Source organism: Dicentrarchus labrax, unplaced genomic scaffold, assembly GCF_905237075.1.
Source record: "Dicentrarchus labrax unplaced genomic scaffold, dlabrax2021, whole genome shotgun sequence".
NCBI lineage: Eukaryota > Metazoa > Chordata > Actinopteri > Moronidae > Dicentrarchus > Dicentrarchus labrax.
The window spans coordinates 30,943,536-30,961,394 of NW_026136720.1; the positions used below are offsets into that span (position 1 = coordinate 30,943,536).

General features: G+C 40.4%; 1 protein-coding gene across 11 annotated transcripts in view; it reads right to left on the reverse strand.

The window, feature by feature from the left end:
- The window catches only part of ppfibp2b (PPFIA binding protein 2b), an 82,700-nt gene that overhangs the window by 18,273 nt on the left and 46,568 nt on the right, over nucleotides 1-17,859 (reverse strand). For 7 of the 11 annotated variants that reach the window (XM_051383376.1, XM_051383375.1, XM_051383377.1 and 4 more), the window contains 4 exons: nucleotides 13,165-13,314; nucleotides 5,090-5,317; nucleotides 3,996-4,088; nucleotides 1-65 (listed from right to left, as the gene is read on the reverse strand). The exon at nucleotides 1-65 is cut by the window's left edge and continues 47 nt beyond it. In XM_051383376.1, the coding sequence (XP_051239336.1) occupies nucleotides 1-65; nucleotides 3,996-4,088; nucleotides 5,090-5,317; nucleotides 13,165-13,314 (536 nt within the window). Of the gene's footprint in view, nucleotides 66-3,995; nucleotides 4,089-5,089; nucleotides 5,318-13,164; nucleotides 13,315-13,412; nucleotides 13,633-14,287; nucleotides 14,434-17,859 lie in introns of those variants that run through there. The other 4 variants (XM_051383382.1, XM_051383380.1, XM_051383384.1 and 1 more) reach the window with 3 other exon arrangements.

The window sequence follows — 17,859 nt, forward strand, 5'->3', positions numbered from 1 at the left end:
GTCTGCAGGCATTCAATCTCAGCATCTTTGGAGGCCAGGAGCTGCTGCAGCTCTGAGATTTCTGCCTGTGGAGGAAGGCAGAGTACATATCTGTGAACTGAACTTCCAGGTCAGTGGGTATCCAAGAGTTATGAGGAGTTTTAAGTCTAAGTCTTGGACTTGCAGCGTCCTCTTAAACACAAGAGTATTTTTCAGGTCAGGCTCAGAATTTAAATTCTATATGTGATTTACATGTTGATGTACCATCCCACTCGTGAGAGCAACCGGCCACATTCAATGAGGTGTGAAATGTTGTCAAATCACTTGGGTAATGATATTAGACGACACTGTGAGCTGTTGATAATGCAAGTCTGTCTCTTGAAAACACAGACCATTAGACACTGGGAAGACAAACCAAGTATGAACCTATCGTGGTGTCACCCTTGGTTTGTGGACAGTGTGATCTGAGTTTTGTGCGGTGCACTGGAAGGACTCACTGAGAATGACTTGTCAGTCCCAAGGTAGCCATGCCCCGAAGCATACCCAGCTTTATTACTATATTACTGTATTTTACTCTAAATTAGACCATCATTTACCAAATGAACATCATTATGTATTGGAGAAGACTGAAACTGAAACTAGAGATTGAGATCATAAACTCATTAGGAAACTGTATACTGAGCTAATAAGTCAAGTGAGAAGTCGGGTCATTTCTCCAAAAGACTCAATACTATCAGACTTCAATCTGCAGCCCATGGAGCTTCATCCTGCTGGCCATTAGACAGAATGCAGGTGTAAGTCACTGTACACTAGTTATACACTGTCAATGAGATAAAGCAGGTACTGAATAAGCCCATCGCCAATCAAATGAGGGCTAGGTAATTACATCATGACTAAGCTTGCTGAGCCACATATGACTGGAATACACACCTAAAGACAACTATTGTTAAATGTGTTGAAATCCCCCACCAGCTTTCTGTTGCATATCCACGTTTTTTTTTCACCTCCTCTATTTTTAGCACCGCCTTCATAAATTGTAGAAATTTCAACCAAAACCCACCCCAGTTCTCTCCATATCTACACACAGTCGACACTATAAGTATATATCTGCACTCTGGGAAAAAGATCCAGACTATAGTTGCTTCTAGTTTCAAACAGCAACAAGGATCTTTCATTTTGGCGGCCCCTGTGGACAAAAGTGATAATGTGTCCCCTGCCTCATTTATTGTTTTTAGAGGAATCCGACCAAATCTGACCCAGTGGCAGGCATTAAGAATAACTACATACAAATAGCCAATATTCTCGCTGATGGTCTTACTTGTTTATGTAGGTCGTATAGAGGCATCAGTATTGAACTCAGACTGTTTCATAACTAGTCTACAACCTAATCTCAGTTTAAGATAAAAGAATAACACATAGGAACAAAGCTGCCAAAGAACGACAGTTGCAGACAACAGGTGTGAGAGAACAGGTGTGTGTAGAAAACATGTTTACAACGGTTGTATGCTATAAATGCAAATTGAACACCTTCTGCAGCTGCCTCACAATAAAAGCCTATAAACCAAAGACAAAGCACAATAGAGTAGTGAAGCTGGCCAAGGCAAATAATAATTTAAAGAGACTGCAGAGCTGCAATATGGCCATTAGTTTGACATGTTTGCTATATACATATTGCTAAATAATAGCATTTATGTCCATCAGTTTGGTACGTTGAAGGGCTCTAAATACTAGCGCCTACAAACATGATGGTTAGCTCTGTTACACTTTGAACAGCATCTGTCAGTGGTAACACCTCACTGCCTGCTGGTGCAGGCTTTAAAAGAGGGAGCAATAATAATCTAATCAGAATAATATTAACATAAACACTCAAGATCACACACAACTGACGCATACACATGACAGTCATACTGATTTACAGTACCCATGCAAACAAAATGAAATGGAGAGACAGTCAGAAGCAAGACCTTGATCTAAAATCTCAATATTTTAGTATACATTTTTTAAAATCTGTCTCTAACTGTCTCTCATTCCTTCCTACTTGAATATCTGTAACAAACGTACAGCCATCACAAGACAAACAAAAGAAAAACAAGGACAATCTAGAGGAGGAAACAACAAGGGCTGCAAGTGCGGAATAAGGAAATAGGAAGAAGAGGGGGAGGTGGGGAAAGTGTAAAAAGAGAACACAGGTGGGGAAGAGGTAGAAAAGCAGGAGGGCAGAGGGAGGCAGGGACTTAGTAAAAGGACTCTAATCAGAGGAAAGGAGCAAACACAGAGAAGCGACGAGGAACAAGAGCAAGAGGCAGGAGAGGAGGAAGAGAAGGAGGAAGAGGAGGCACCTGTGCGCTGCGCCAGCGCTCCTCCCAGTGCTGCTTCTCCAGCTGTGTGTGCTCCACAGTCAGCTTGAGGCTGGACAGCTGGGTCATGAGCGACTGGTAACACACATGGAGAGAGTAAGAGATAGAGAGCTAGAGAGAGCAGAGACACAGGAAGAGGGTAATGACGGGGGATGGTTGAGAGATGAGGAGAAAGAGGAGAAGAGCGGAAAACAAGTGGAGAGAGCGAGCCGCAGAGAGGGGTTAATAGAGTGAAGGAGGGAGAGGAGGAAGGAAGCACTGTAAGCACAGACAAAGCAATGGCTGTTTGACCACCTTCAAATGAACCAATAATAAACAATGTGTTAGGAGAGAGATGCTTTTATTTTAATCAAGATATTAATGAAACCTTTTGGTCCATTGTTGTAAAGTCATGTTCTGCAACAACATTTCACTCAAACTCATGTACCGTTATTTTAATTTCTCATTTATTCTAATTTTCTACAGACTTCAGAGTTCTACAAAATATCAAATATTCCAAATATGTCAGGATGACTGATGGGGAATACTTAAACTCTGTGTAAGCACCATAAAGCTCCAATAAAAAAGTAGATAAAGAATATACATGTAGAAAAGTGTTTTTAACCTTTAAAGAAATGTTACAGTAAATGATAACTTTAAGAGATTAAATTACACTGTATTGCACTTCACATTGTCCACATGACAAAATCTCAGTATACTATTTTGCTATCTTATTTGTACCATGACATAGTAGCACGTCATTTCCTCCTAGATGTTTTTCTAATCAGCCACCTGTCATGTGACATCTACACTCTAATCTTCAGCTCAGTCTTTTGTGGAAATAAAGGAACTTAAAGGAACCACATTTGGGGAAACAGGCTTTCTCACTGTCTTGCAGAGAGTTTGTTGAGATTGAAGATTGATACCACTCAGACTGAAAACAAAGCCAAAAAAATCTAACTACCAGCACCTTTAAAGCTTTTACTTTACGATATTGGTTTACTGCAAATGTATTGTTTCAGTGTATATTGTAGTACAGAAATGTCAAACAAGGTTTAAGGTAATTTAGTTAGTTTGTCCAAGTTTGTCTAACAGAGAGCAGATGGTTTTACAATAAAAATATTATTCTTTTCCTATATCATGTCTTTATTTATAAAATATATATTATGGGCTGAGATATTGTTATCATATTTTAAACTCCAAAATAATGATATAAGTATCAGCATAAAAAAAACAGTATCTGTTGGACAAAAAACAATCTCACGGCCAAAATATCTAAATATCCCTACACAGGACAGTCCCAGTACATGAAAACACACACTGGTGTTATAATTCCCTGGTTCTGTGTGAGCATTTTGTCTGCGGTTATAATGATGGTAGCGATGCTGGCTATAGTTACAGTACATTACTGGGTAAGCTCTGATAAAGATCTGCTATAACAAGACCACATTAACCCTGCAGCTGTATTTATTTACATTTTTCTGCAACAGTTATGTATAGTACAATGCACATTACCAGCTCACTTTTCCATCCAGACCGCTGGAATCTGTAACACTGATACAAAGTAAAAATATATATTCCTTATCTACAGTGTTAAACACAGAACATATGACCTACATGTATATGTGTAACCAGTTCAGGTTGGCTGGTTTATGTGCTACGTGTTGTTTTAACAAGTACCTTGGTGCCTCTCAGTTTCCTCTCATACTGGCCCTTCTCTCCCTCCAGTTCATCCACTCTGCTCTTCAGATGTTTCACTTCTTGTAGCAAATCCTGCAGAGAAAAACAAAACACACCATCTTTTACCTCATATGTCTTTTTCAAAGCAGGACCCAGCAGTGTAAACAGTCATGCAAGTGAGTTCATCTACTTGTGCACAATTATTCTGAAAAATGATTTAAATCACAGTAAATGTCAGAATCAACAACATTACTGAACTGTGCACATGCCAACATATACATGGGAGGGTATTCAAACATCAGGTTCACATTCAGTGCAGTTAAAAAGGTCTCCAGGGCTGGACAGTACAGTGGTTAATATAGTAAACATGATCCTCCTGTAACAGATACCACAGCGTGCAGTTATCAACAATCAGGAAGAAGATGAACCTGAGGACCCAGAGCAAGACTGAAAGCCGTCCAGGCTGCACATCTGCCAGCCGCACAGTGCCATTGTGCGAGGGAAACCTTGTATAGCATTAAATATCATTACAGGAACAGTTACATGACCCATCCACCTGGTCAGTGTAGGAGGAAACGGACAGATGAAAACTCTGTTAGTAGAGGGAGGAACCAGTGTCATGCAAGCAAACCAGATCAAATCAAATAAAGACACGCCTGGTCCAAAACCCAATTTGACAGGATTCATAAAGACAAAATCCAGATTGGGGCTGAAATATGTTTTTCCAAATGCTTCAAATACTTGAGGAGTTTCTGAGTTACTATTACCTTAACATCTACCTGTGGGCTGTACTACTTGTAACTGTTTCCTTGTACTATATGGCTATTGACTCAGCTTTAATAACCCCTCAAATGTATGGAAGTATTTGGAAAACCAATCAAAAGCCCCCATATCTGCAAGAACCATAGCAGAGTGTGACCCCAACATCCTGCAGTACACACACAGACACACTACGAGAGAGCTTGTTAGTTTGATTCTGTGGAAATGTCCAAATACCGGGTGATGTGTGGACTGGTTAAAAAGGGAGAGAAGAAGAAGAAGAAGAAATGATGGGGAAGGAGGGGAAGATGAGTTCATCCATCAAGTCTCCCTACGTGTACAGTCTGTCCTCCATTGTGCATCCTGGGATCAGAGCCAGACGGGCTCAGGTCTGAGCCAGCTGACCCGACCTGAGGGCTGTGGCCCTGGGCTTGGCTGCCTTCAGACTCCCCCTGCTGGGCCTCCCTCTCCTCCAGGGCCCGTTTCTCCTGGATACGAGTGCTGATCTCCTCCTGAAACCTGCACATCTGCTCCTGGAGCTCACTGATGAGATTTACCACACACTGGGAGGGACGGAGGACAAATGATGGGCGGTGGAAGAGATGAATCGGTGAGACGAAGAGAAGAAAAAGAGGAAGGAATGAATGTGAGTTGAGAAGAGAGGAGAGGAGAGAAGAGGAGAGGAGAATCAGACACTTATCTGTTAATCTCGCCAGTATTTGGGAATGCCTGTTTCCATATCTGGATGGCTGTTACTGAGGAAACTTAAAACTTCACAGTAAAAGCTAAAAAAGCCAAACAACATCTCAACAAAACATAACACCAACAATAATTGAGCACAAATGACACACAACCCATACAATAACACTGAGGAACATACTATACAGTGGTAAACTGTAAAATATTTGATGCTCCTTGTACCAGATGAGTTTGTGTTTGGGTAGTGAGAGTGTGTGAGACAGAAGCAGCCTCAGGGCAGATGCAGGCGAGGCGTTGTGCCTCACCGTCTCACAATGCTGAAATAGTGTGAGAAAGAGATACGTGTTCTAGTACCAAACACACACACACACACACACACACACACACACACACACACACACAGAACAAGTCTTTCTGCCCCACCTCCGTTTTGGTGCCATGTGGGAGAAAAGCGATGAGTTTACTCTCAGGTTATTCTCTGTAGAGAGTGGACAGTAAATTAGAACGGGTTGTATTCTTTAGACGCTTGTAGACTGTACCCCGCTCTCCCTTTAATACGAGTCAATTCTGAAATTTCTATAATATATATAATCTATATCTAAAACAACATGTTACTGGCTAAATAACAGATAAACATGTATATTAGGTGTAATGTGTGTGGAATAATGGAATTATACACGATTTCCTCGTTTTGATGTCAGCATTATACATTGGTCATCAGCTGCACACATCATGCTTATAAACATGTAGCTAACATCTCTTTTTAATTAGATTGTCTGTAGATGAATATTGTTTTGTTTTTTAGGTGGTGCTTTTTTCTTTATTCTATCTCCCTCAGTAGTAAATACTCCCATCCCACAGCTCTTCCTGTATATCACGGCCAGGCAGTGCAGCAAAGTTTATCTCCCAAACTACACTCACTGATGTGATCTGTGTACAGTGGACCATTACAGGCTCTTAATTAAACCTCCATGAAATAGCCCCACCCTGAAACAGGACCATGACCCAGAACTTAGACCAACAGAGCAAGACAGGAAAAGAAGTTCATGTAAACAGAAGAACGCACACAACCTTTTTATAGCATTTATATATATGAAGGGTTTTTCTCATGTCTTGGCCAGAGAATGTCACAACTCTTGAGCTTGTGAAACCTTTCCACAGCCAATTATATATAAAAAAAGGCATTATCATCGATTTCAACCTTGACCTTGTTTCAGAAAAGATGTTGTTTTAGCAATTCAAAGAGCTCCTCCACAGCAGTGAGTCTGTGTAGTGTTGGAGTGGTTTTCCTGAGGTGAAAGTGTTTGGTCCTCAGGAATGTTCAGAATGGATGCCTGCCATTCCTGCTGCCTGCCGACCGGAGCCTCGCAGCTGTTACTAACTACACACACACACACACACACACACACACACACACACACACACACACACACACACCCGCGCTTTGCTGGCAAAATTGTAGACCAGTGTCAGTTGCCATTTTAACGTGACCAAAGTAAAACACCACCGCTGTACATCGGATATGTTGGATTTGGGTGTGTATAAGATCAGAGACAGTATCTTGTTACTATACCAACTAAGCATCAACTTGTCAATGTTAAAACAGCTCTGTTAGACACCACAGGGCGGGATTGATGTTGAGATTTAGGTGGTGGAGCCTCAAGCTCACAGAAGCAATCTTGTGATCCCTGAACCAGACGGAGAATCAGACTAAAGGAAATGAATGAGTGTAGCTCTTTCTTTCTCATTACTGAAGTGCCCTTGAGCCACCATTTAATGCCCGTCAGTCTGACCATGAAAGAAGTGTGCACTCTTCTCTCTATAAGAAAAATACTTGGCAGAAGGAATATGGTTCTTTACAGCAAAGCCAAACTAGATCTGAGTGGCTACTTGGTAATAAACTGTTTGTTTATGAAGAATGCTTTAGTCTCAACAGTGAAAGACAGTGTGTGTTTTTTGGACTTGCACAATGTCTTGTTTTTAGCTATAGCAGCATGGCGTCAGGGATGGCAATGTTGGTCGGTTGGTTGGTTCATCAGTTGGTCGGCCATTATAATGCAGACTGAAATATGTCAAAAACCATTGGACAGATTACCATGACATTTTGTACATATGGTCCTCACAAAGCTGCTAGCATGGCTGTAGTTTTCAGTTTTCAGTTTATAACAACTTGGCCATTGTTTTCTTAATTTTGTCCATCATCAGCATAATGTTGGTAATAATGTTGTGCTCACCAAGCTAACAGCTGACAATCAAATTTGTCAATTTGGTAGAGAGGGCAAAGGCAAAAGGTAATTAAGTTATTATCTAGACTAACTTACTGAACTTAACATCATTTTGCATGCACAGTTTTCCTGTACAATGACTGATGACATTTCACCTTTAGTTGTAGCCACATGCAAAGTGGTTTTGATACTCTGACAAACCTGTTGACCCGTTTACGACCTCTGATTGTCTGACTGCTCGTTTCTTGCTCTGTCTGACTTTGTCTAAGCAAGCTCATGTTCCTACATCTCAGTAATTACTTTGGTAGGTACACTGTTTTTACAGCCTATAGAACTGTCACCAAAATAAACCAAACTAAATAGCCAAAATCACAGCAATAAGTTCATCTCATCAAGGATCTCTTAAAGCCACAGTGTCAAAACAGCACAAGGACAAGTGTTTGTTTGCATCACATATGCTTTAAAGATCTTATTCATTGCCAGTTTATTTTTTAAATGTGGCTTCCTGGAAAAAACGAGATCAACTGCTAGGAGAACTTTCCTTTTTGTTAAGTTCATAAACTAGTTTCCACGTGAGCTTTGCAGAAGGAGACAATGTTACCAGAAGAGTCAGCTCACAGTATGTCCTGCAGTGTAGTGTGACTGTCCTGCATGTTCACTTTGTGTGTGAGGACAGAAAACAATATTCCAACAGTACATCCTGTCATTTCTTATCTTTGCATCTGTCTGTCACTGTCTCTCATCTTGTCCCTCTCTTCCTTTACTCTCCGCCCTCAGTCCTCTCTCTCTTGTCGAGCCCTCTCCTCTCCGCCTCTCCCTCTCTGTCTACTTCCGCTGATGCTTATCACACTCCATCCATGTGTGTGCACAACATGGGCCTCTGCGTGTCAAAAACGCTGTATCGTGTTTATTCAATCAAAGCATGGCCCTGGGTGCTGGATGCCTTGTGATAGCTTTACACACACTCACACACACACACACACACACGAGCCAAACCACAAGAGCAACTTTAATATGTTGTGGGGAGCAGCCGGGTGCAACAATGAATGAACAAAGTCCACACAAAGAAAATAGAGAAGACAAGCAAAAAATGCTCAGCTAGACTTGGGTGGTTTGTGCCTATGTGCATGCATGAACAGCATTATTAAGTGTGTATTTGTGTGTAGTCTCTCTCCAGTGTTGTGCCATTTAGTTGTGTTTTTGTTACCTTATAATGACCCGTTTCTATCTTTATCTTCCATGGAGTCCGCCATGTTGGACAGCCCTGTTTCTACAGTAGCCTAGAACAGACAAACCAAACACTGGCCTCTATAGTTTCTTCTCCACACCTTATAGCCCGCTCTTATTCCCAGGGCTTTAAATACAGACGTTGTGTTCAGTTAGTTGCAATCTGCAACTAAATCCTACACACTGGTCCTTTAATGCAACTGTTTTTACCCTCACTGAAGCAGGAACTGTGCTGCTAATCTGAACAGTGAAGCTGACAGGAAAGTACAGCACAAAGCCTCTCACTATAAAAAGTATTTTCTACAATTCATTTTCAAATGACAGTATCATAACAGGTAGTAAGACTGAAATGCTATTGTGCTTCTAGTGGATACAATGCAGTTTTGGGAATCTGAGACCCAAAAATGATCTGCTGAGCAAACAGTTTTTTATTAGCGGACAGAGTGTCGAGGGTGGCCTGGTGTAGTACACTGAGGCTCACTATCTGTAGCTGAGCTTATTAACTTCACTTGTTTTGACAGTTTTACTATTTTCTTAAAGCCCCTGACAACTTCTGACAAACTTTACAAAAATTAAATATTTATGACTAAATAAGCAACAGTCAATGTTAGTTTTGGAAGAAAAAACCTCCTTAAAGTGTATTCATTAGAGGTTTAACACTTAAAATTAAGATAATGTGCTTAATCCTGACTGTGTGGGTATGGTTTGATCAGGTTGGAATGACAGTGGCAACATGAACAAAATAACCCTGTCATCATCACACTGTTGCTAAATTCTGACTGGTGGAGTGACATCACTTTTTCCAAATAAGAAACACAAAAAATACTCACTGCTCAGAGTAAGAAGCTGATTGAGAAAATATCTTTACAGGACCTTTGAAGTAAAGATAGTGTTTATGTTTATGTCTATTTTAAGGCACATAAGAAATGTCTGCATGACATGTTTAGACGGATGTTTTCTTTAGTGTGGAGTTTACAGTTTGGTGTCAGCTGTCTGTCTAGCAGGTCTTCTGCAGGGTGTTGTTGAAAGCGTCTGGAGAGACCGTTTGAATGTGTTCTGGCTTGTTTCAGTGTCTCAGCACTGAAGCTTGAATCTCATCCAGACACATTTCATTACAACCTCAGCCAGTAAGCTGGATGTTGGGGCATGCTTTCACTATTTATCTGTTTATTAACTGGGTGACAGATCTGGCTGCAATATGGTATTGGGACAACCTTTCATCAACTGATTGGACTTTGGATGTTATTGGATGGTTTTCGCGTAGTGCTGGCATAGAGCTGTGGGAAAGCCCAACCTGAAAGACACCAACTGTAGCAACGTCCGACGGCAGTTTTTGAAATGGGAGTCAACACTGTCTAGTGAAACCGTTTCTTTTGTGATGTTATCTGTGGCCAAAAGAAACAAATTGTTTAAACTTGTTTAAACAGTGAAAATAGGTTTCAACTATTTTGTTTTTATTGTCTTGAATCTTCCTTTTTGTTCCCCTCTACAGTGGCTGGGGGAGTCTATTCAACACTGGTCCAAATAAGTTTAAGGGGAGCTCCACTGATTTTACACACCAAAGTCTGTGTACAAGGACTACTGCATATGTGAAAAAGTTGTATGACGTTGCCCCAAGTGATGTCACTTGAGTCAGCATCGGTTGGAGCTGGAGACTACAAGTTTGAGAATGAGTGGGGGGGGGGATTAGAAAGAAATGATCTTAACTCACCTCTACAGCCCACTCCTCACCACTGCTGGAGGCTAGAGGCTATGTTAGCAGCTGCTAGCATAACACACCCCAATCAACCCTAGTGTCGGTGCTCAGGCTGCAGTGTGGGTAATGTAGGCATTAGGTTTTGACAAGAAAGAACACCATATTTATTTTGAACCTGTCTATTGTGAATCTAACAATGTTAAACTAATAGGATTGCAATGCTAAATCACTGGAGTACGCGCTTACAACTAACAAATACAAAATTGCTATGGATATTAATGCATATTAAGCACTTTAATCATATTCCCTTATAATAATGGGACTCTTGTTTAGTTAAAAAGTACCAGGCACTATAACCTTTATGTACTCTACTATATACAGTTTTGCTTTCTTGTTCTACTTTTTCTAGTTTTCCTTCAGAATATTGATGATTTTTGTGTAATTCATTTTTGTTGGTGTTGTACAGTCCATGCCCTGTGTGAATTAATAGTTACCTCTACAATGGCCAGATGAAACATCGAGGCTGATAACAGATCTGTGCACAGACCCAGTTGAGATCAAACACACATTCCACTAATCACAGACCTGTTTAGTGGGACATCTGCCACCAGCCCACAGGTGAGTTCACACAAATAGTTCACACAAGAGTTAAGGGGAATTTGTTCCATGTATTCCAATACATCAAGGCATATAGAAGTTGCTAAACTTTCCAAGTAAACATATGGTATGCATATGTCTGCATCATACTGACAAAAGATTTCAAATTAGACAGGCAGTGGCTTGTAGTGTCTTCCAGGGAGAAATATCCTCTGCCACGCAGGAGGTGATGCACAGCTTGAGCAATGACTTGGTGGAGCATACAAGTAAAAGAGCACCACGTAAACAAAATCCAAAGAAAAGGGAACACTGTTTCATTGTGTGTCCTCGAGTAGCACAGCTAGAAAACACCACGACAGCACCATAGTAAGACTTCAGTTAAAAAAAAAAGGTAGAGAAAGTTAAAAGTAGATCTTGCTGATAGCATAATGGGGCCAGTTCTGTGTCTGGGAAACCATTTATTTTGGTTGGACTTGTGGTGGATTACTGTGACCACAGCAGCAAATGTTGAATGTTGTTACTTCTCCCTTTGGCTCGGAGACAGTGAAAACATTGAAAACAGACTGACAACTGACATACATCCTTATAAAGCAGGTCTGAGAGTAACAAGAGCTCCCACATATGTCCCTAAATAATCCCTGGTGGAATGTGATTGTTTCCCTTTAGGTCCCAGACACTGAAGACAACACAAGTCTTAGTCTTTTTCAGCCTGTGTGTCACTTTACGTTTGGAATGAAATAAGGCTTGTCTTATTATGCCTTGTTTCAACAACAATGGAAAAACATCTGCAACATCTTCTCAATGTTGCTTTTTTGGGGGGGGTTACTCCCTCCAACGCGCCATTTGGGGTCTCAGTGGAGACTAAACCATTAGACCTAACAGTGTCAGTGCCATTATTTTACCCACTCTGCAACACAGAAACTAAGACTAATGCATGTTTGACTCTTTTACATTTGATTCTTTACCATGTTAGACATAACATTCATCCACTTACACAATGTAGCATTAGGGGTAAACTATATGAAAACAGGACTACTTAAGTATCTACTATAGCAGCTTTGTGAGTGGTGCTGTGAGCTAAATGCTAACATCAGCATGCTAATATGCTCACAGTGACAATGCTGATGTTTAGCTGGTATAATGTTCACTATATTCACCATCTTAGTTTAGTGTGTATACATGCTAATTAGCACTAAAGTACAGCTGGCTAATGGGAATGTCATTAGTTTTGCAGATGTTTGATCATAACGCTGTAGTACTAGACACAGTAAAAATTTCAATCTGACCATGACGCCAGATAAGGAGTTACAGCAAGGGATCGCTAAATCACGGGGACCAACCAACAGACTGGCATTGCATCCCTAGAGCCACGCTGCTAACGTCTTCTCTCACAGCATAATACCATGATATCACAGTCGTGTTATATAGTATGATATATTTGATATAGTTGCCTATATTTCATTGAGAAACAGTTACAAGTAGTAACATAGATACAATAGCCAGATAAGAATGTCTGTTTTTGTCAAACTGACTTAAATACCTGATAAATCAAGGTACTTAATGTAAAAATCTTATAATTCTAATATAATATAATAATTCTAATATAATTCTCCATTGCCCAATACAGCCAGAGATATTAGAGTGACAGCGTTATTAAACAGCTTATTATAAAGAGTACATAAAAATGAATGATTCTATCATCTCATGTTAGATATGGTCATATACTGCAGAGCGTACACACCATCAAACTGATGTGTGTTATGAGACACCAGTATTTTAAGAAAAGTAGAATAAAGTTTTGAAACTTTTTTAAAATGTATTTTTGTTTGTATTGGGGTTTGCATCAATGGTACAGTATATATGCATGTATGGGTGGAAACATTTCATTCAGGCAAACGCACCAGGGATCTCTGCCTGTAGTACAAGCAGCCTTTAAGTTGTTAATCCTTTCTGTGACTTTCCATACCTCAGCTTTGTTCTGCTCTGTGTCCGCAGGATCTTGTGGGTGTGTGTTGGTCTGCGTCTCCTCCATGCTGACCAGCTTCAGTTTGAGGTACGACACCTCGTCCATCAGATCCAGCTTCTGAGTCTCCAGAGAGGTCCTGCTCATCAGCTCCTGGGAAAAAACACACACAGACACTGTAAGTTAGATGCGTGGAAAATGACACATTAACCGCTTTTACAAACCACACCTATAGTAAACGTCAAACACACACAGATACTGGATATCAACGCAGCAACAAGTTGGCATGCTACTCCTCTCGGTACAGTGTTCTTCCCACACTAACAGAGCAGGCTAAGCTTGGGGCCCAGACCCCACAAAGCTAAATATACACATACACACACACACACACACACACACACACACACACACACACACACACACACACACACACACACACACACACACACACACACACATGCGAGCTAGGGACTCTATTAATATATCTCTGCTTCTTTGGTATGGGACGGAGAAAAGGAAAGTGTGTCTAAAAGAGAGAGAGACAGAGTCAGGGGGTATGCAGTGTGTGTTTTTTTTCTCTGACTCACACAGAACACACATCTCTTGGCCAACTCTCAGTTGTCTGTTGCTTTCGTTTCCTCATCTAAACTACTTCTAATCCCACTTCCTCTTCCCTAAACTCAGACTTTGAGTTGCCTTGGATGGTTGTTAAAGCCTCTGACATCCACCCCTTATACAATTCCTGCTGAGATTAAACATTTCAGAGGAAAATTAGCCTGCCCTAACAGTTTTCCTACTAATTTGATAAACCAGGTCCCAGAAAATGGGGAATGAGTCATGAGTATGAGTCAATAACCAATTTACTGACTTATTGAGAAGGATGTAACTTTACACAGCTTACACTACCATTGTGTAGTTTTGCTTGTTATAGCCACAGACTGACTTCTTATGTGTTGGTGTTCCACCAAAATAATGTATATTTTAAGACCCCTTCCAGACATGTATTACAACATATACAAATAGTCTGCTTGGAATAGTAATGTGTGTCTGATAATTTTTTCTGCCAAAAAAAGATTAAAAAAAGTTAAATAAGTAAAATCCTTCAAAAGTAATTTACTTTTTCTACCTGATTAAAAAGTCCAGAATCTCTAAATATCCAAATGTTGTTTATTTGTAAAGTTTTCCTGCTGGACACAAGATGTCTCCTGTAAAGTCCGTTCTCAGTAGATGTGCACTGGTGGCTTCAAGTTTCTACATTACACTGTACAAGTTGCATACTGGACCAGGACTGACTTCCTAACTATTTGTGATGTCACAAATCATACTTGTAGGCCCCACCCCTTAAAAATCTGATTTTCAGTGAGCACAGAGAAACTTTCCACTTTCAGCAGATGAATGTGAAAACATCCTTCTAGTGTCAAACTCTGCACAGACAGCATTCAAACAGCACACTGTAGGAACTAGAAGAACAGCATTTTTCTGAGTGGAGGGGGACTTTAAGAACATTTTACAATGACATATGAGATAAAAAAAAAAAAAAAAGTGGATTGCTGATTGAAGTTTTAACAAAAAGTCAGAGGGTCACAAAAGTCATTAAGACACATCCTCTGGGCACCATCAATGTCTGTGAACAAACTCAATGGCAATACATCCCAAAGCTGAGATTTCAGTGTGGTGATACATATTTATATTATACTAACTATTTTAGGTCCTTAAACGTATAAACTTTTCTTTTTCCTCTTAAGGATGTGTGGATGCCACATGACAGACATTAGACAAAACTTTTTGACCACAGAGGGATATATCTGTCCAAATAGAAAGATCACATGGTACACAAATTGTGTCAACACCACAGCCACAGACAGACAGTTAAAACCCCATAATCACCCCAGCTCAGCACCCACACACATACAGACACACCAAACACACACAGACAATCTGCTTAGTTATGGCAGCTGACTGTCAGTTTGCAATCTAACAGCAGTGTCACTTACAGCAGGATAAGCCGCAGTCTTTAGAAGTAATTTATCAGAACTCTGTGGTCAAAGCCCACTGCTCAGCTGCCTGACATTTGCTTTCCTTTAATTATGAGGAGCAGCATGTGACAAATTATCATCCTCTCTACAGCATTTATAGATCTCTTTAAAGAGGCTGCACTCATCTCCAAAACCGAACTGTGTTAATGGCAGAACTCAGATCTGGACTTATTATCTGAAGAATGTCATTTCAAAATGAAATATCCACAATTTGAAAGACATCCAGTTTTAAAAAATATGATCTCCATGGTAAGTATTGTACGCTGACATACAGACCTCATTTATAACTGGCATTAAAGGACCATAGATCACAACTCCCACGCTTCACCCTCCCTGTCCAAGCATGAAGCAGAAACTACAGTGGTTGTGAAAAGGCCCCATCTAGACCCACTGATTATCCCTTCTGGGCTACTGTAGAAACATGGCGGTGACAACATTTAAGTTAGCTAATGAGAATTATGTTTATGAATTTTAGTGATTGATGCAGAGTCGATTAATTTTATCTATGAATACATCAAAAACGCTAATGACCCTTAACGGAAGCTTTGTGTGTGTGTGTGCGTGTGTGTGTGTGTGTGTGTGTGTGTGTGTGTGTGTGTTTGTTTATGTATTTGGCGAAAACACTGTGAACTATATACACAGAAATGTCTCAATACACAGTAGGACATGTAGTCACAGTATGACTACATGTGTGGGTGGATCCCTTCTAGCATGAGAACACTGTACTGCGTGTGTGTGTGTGTGTGTGTGTGTGTGTGTGTGTGTGTGTGTGTGTGCTGACTAAGAACTATTTCTTATTAGATTAGTTGTGGTTCCCACAGCAAGTAGCAGCCCAGCGGCACTGGCACATAATGTCTCTCACTCAAACACACACACACTAAAGACAGTGACACAGATAGAGGACGTCCTGCTGCAGACATGTTGTCACCTTTTAAATCCTTCAAACATATTCTCTAATTATATACTGAGTAGATTTAAGAGGAACAGATCTGGGAGATGATAAGCACTCAAAAAAAAAATCAACACATACAACACAACAGACACACAAACCCAGAAGCCAGACGACTGTTATCTTTCTCCACACACTCTACCTCCATCTCTCTCAGCAAACATCTCATATCACACCAGCTATGTGACCAGCAGTCATTAGCTGTGAAATGGGCTGGTGTTGCACACAAACACACAATACACTAACACAGAGCCACAAACTGGGACAACAGCTGCAGATCAGAGCAGCTAAATCCAATAAAACCTCCAGACCTACAAGCAGTAGCCATAAAGGACTGTAGAGAACATCAGGTGCAGCGGCAGGTGGAGAGCTAGACATTTTGACAGAGTTAGCTATGAAGCAACATGCTTCCAAATTCTGTTTTTTAACTACCACTGACAACAGTGGGGTTCTTTTTGTTTATATAATTGTTCTTATTCGGTGCAGACAGCATAAATTAGTCGATTGTAAATGCAAGCTGGACGAAGATGATAAAACGTCACAGCTCGAACCCCACCTCGTGGGGTATTTATTTTGGGGCCGTGGCCTTTTTATCCTCGGTCTTGACAACGAAGAGAACAAAGAGCCTGCTGAGGAGTCCAAACAGAGGGTTGATTATGTGATACACAGAGCTGTGGTCTTGTTATATCCAGCCTGGCAGATCTCATGAGTTTGCCTCATTGATGACGTCACGTAAAACAACTGGAACAACTTGAAGACATTCAGTGTTTCACACTACATTATGTAAGCCGTAGACCTTTTTCACAACAGCCATTTTGACTAGAAATAGTAGGGTAAACACAAGCGTTACCAATGAAACTTAATTTAAGTTCCATTCAGGTCAAACAGAGTCAGGGTGCTGCTGTTGTGCATGTTGGCTCGCTGGAAAGACTCTGCTACACTAAATAGAACAGAACCTGAATTTTTTTCCAACTATTTCATGTCCAAATGGCTGCTGTAAAAAAGGCCTAAGCAAAAGTGTAACCTGTAGTCTACAGTAGGGTTGACCCACAGCTCCAGGGTGTTGTTGACTTGCTACCCATAAAAAAAGACAGACGATCCAAACTGTTCACTACCTTTGAGCTGAAAGCTACCGTTAGCATGCTAACGTGCTCACAATAATATTGTTAGCATGCTAATGGTTAGCAGGTATGATCTTTTCACCATCTTAGTTTAGCATTTAATCATGCTAGCATTTTCTGGTACAACTGATTTTTAATTGATTCATCCCCTCTGTAGGCTCAGTAAGTTCTATGAAGCTTGGTCTGGGGTAAAACATTTCATTAATAGTTGATTCTGCAGATAAAAGGTTTTTACCCAACAGCAGCAAACTGTAGCAACTCATAATCCCACCACTATCCCATTTTATCAATTTCTGAATTTTCAAGAATTCCTGTTATGTGTTATGACATTACTTACACTTTCATCAGATGTTGGTAATTAGTCAGGCAGGTGAGAAAGCAGACTCATTCTTAGTCAAAGCCTTTCAGACCTGCTTGAGTTGACCACATTGCCCAGTTAAAAATGTCTTTTTGTTTTCACAGGAAAACTCTGTGAATGTTATTCTCATTCGTTCCTGTTTGTATATCATATATCAAGCTGCTTTATCCTAATAAGGAATGCTTTATTTCTTTGCTCTGATTCAAGCAAATCTCTGTCCTCTATTATTTCAAA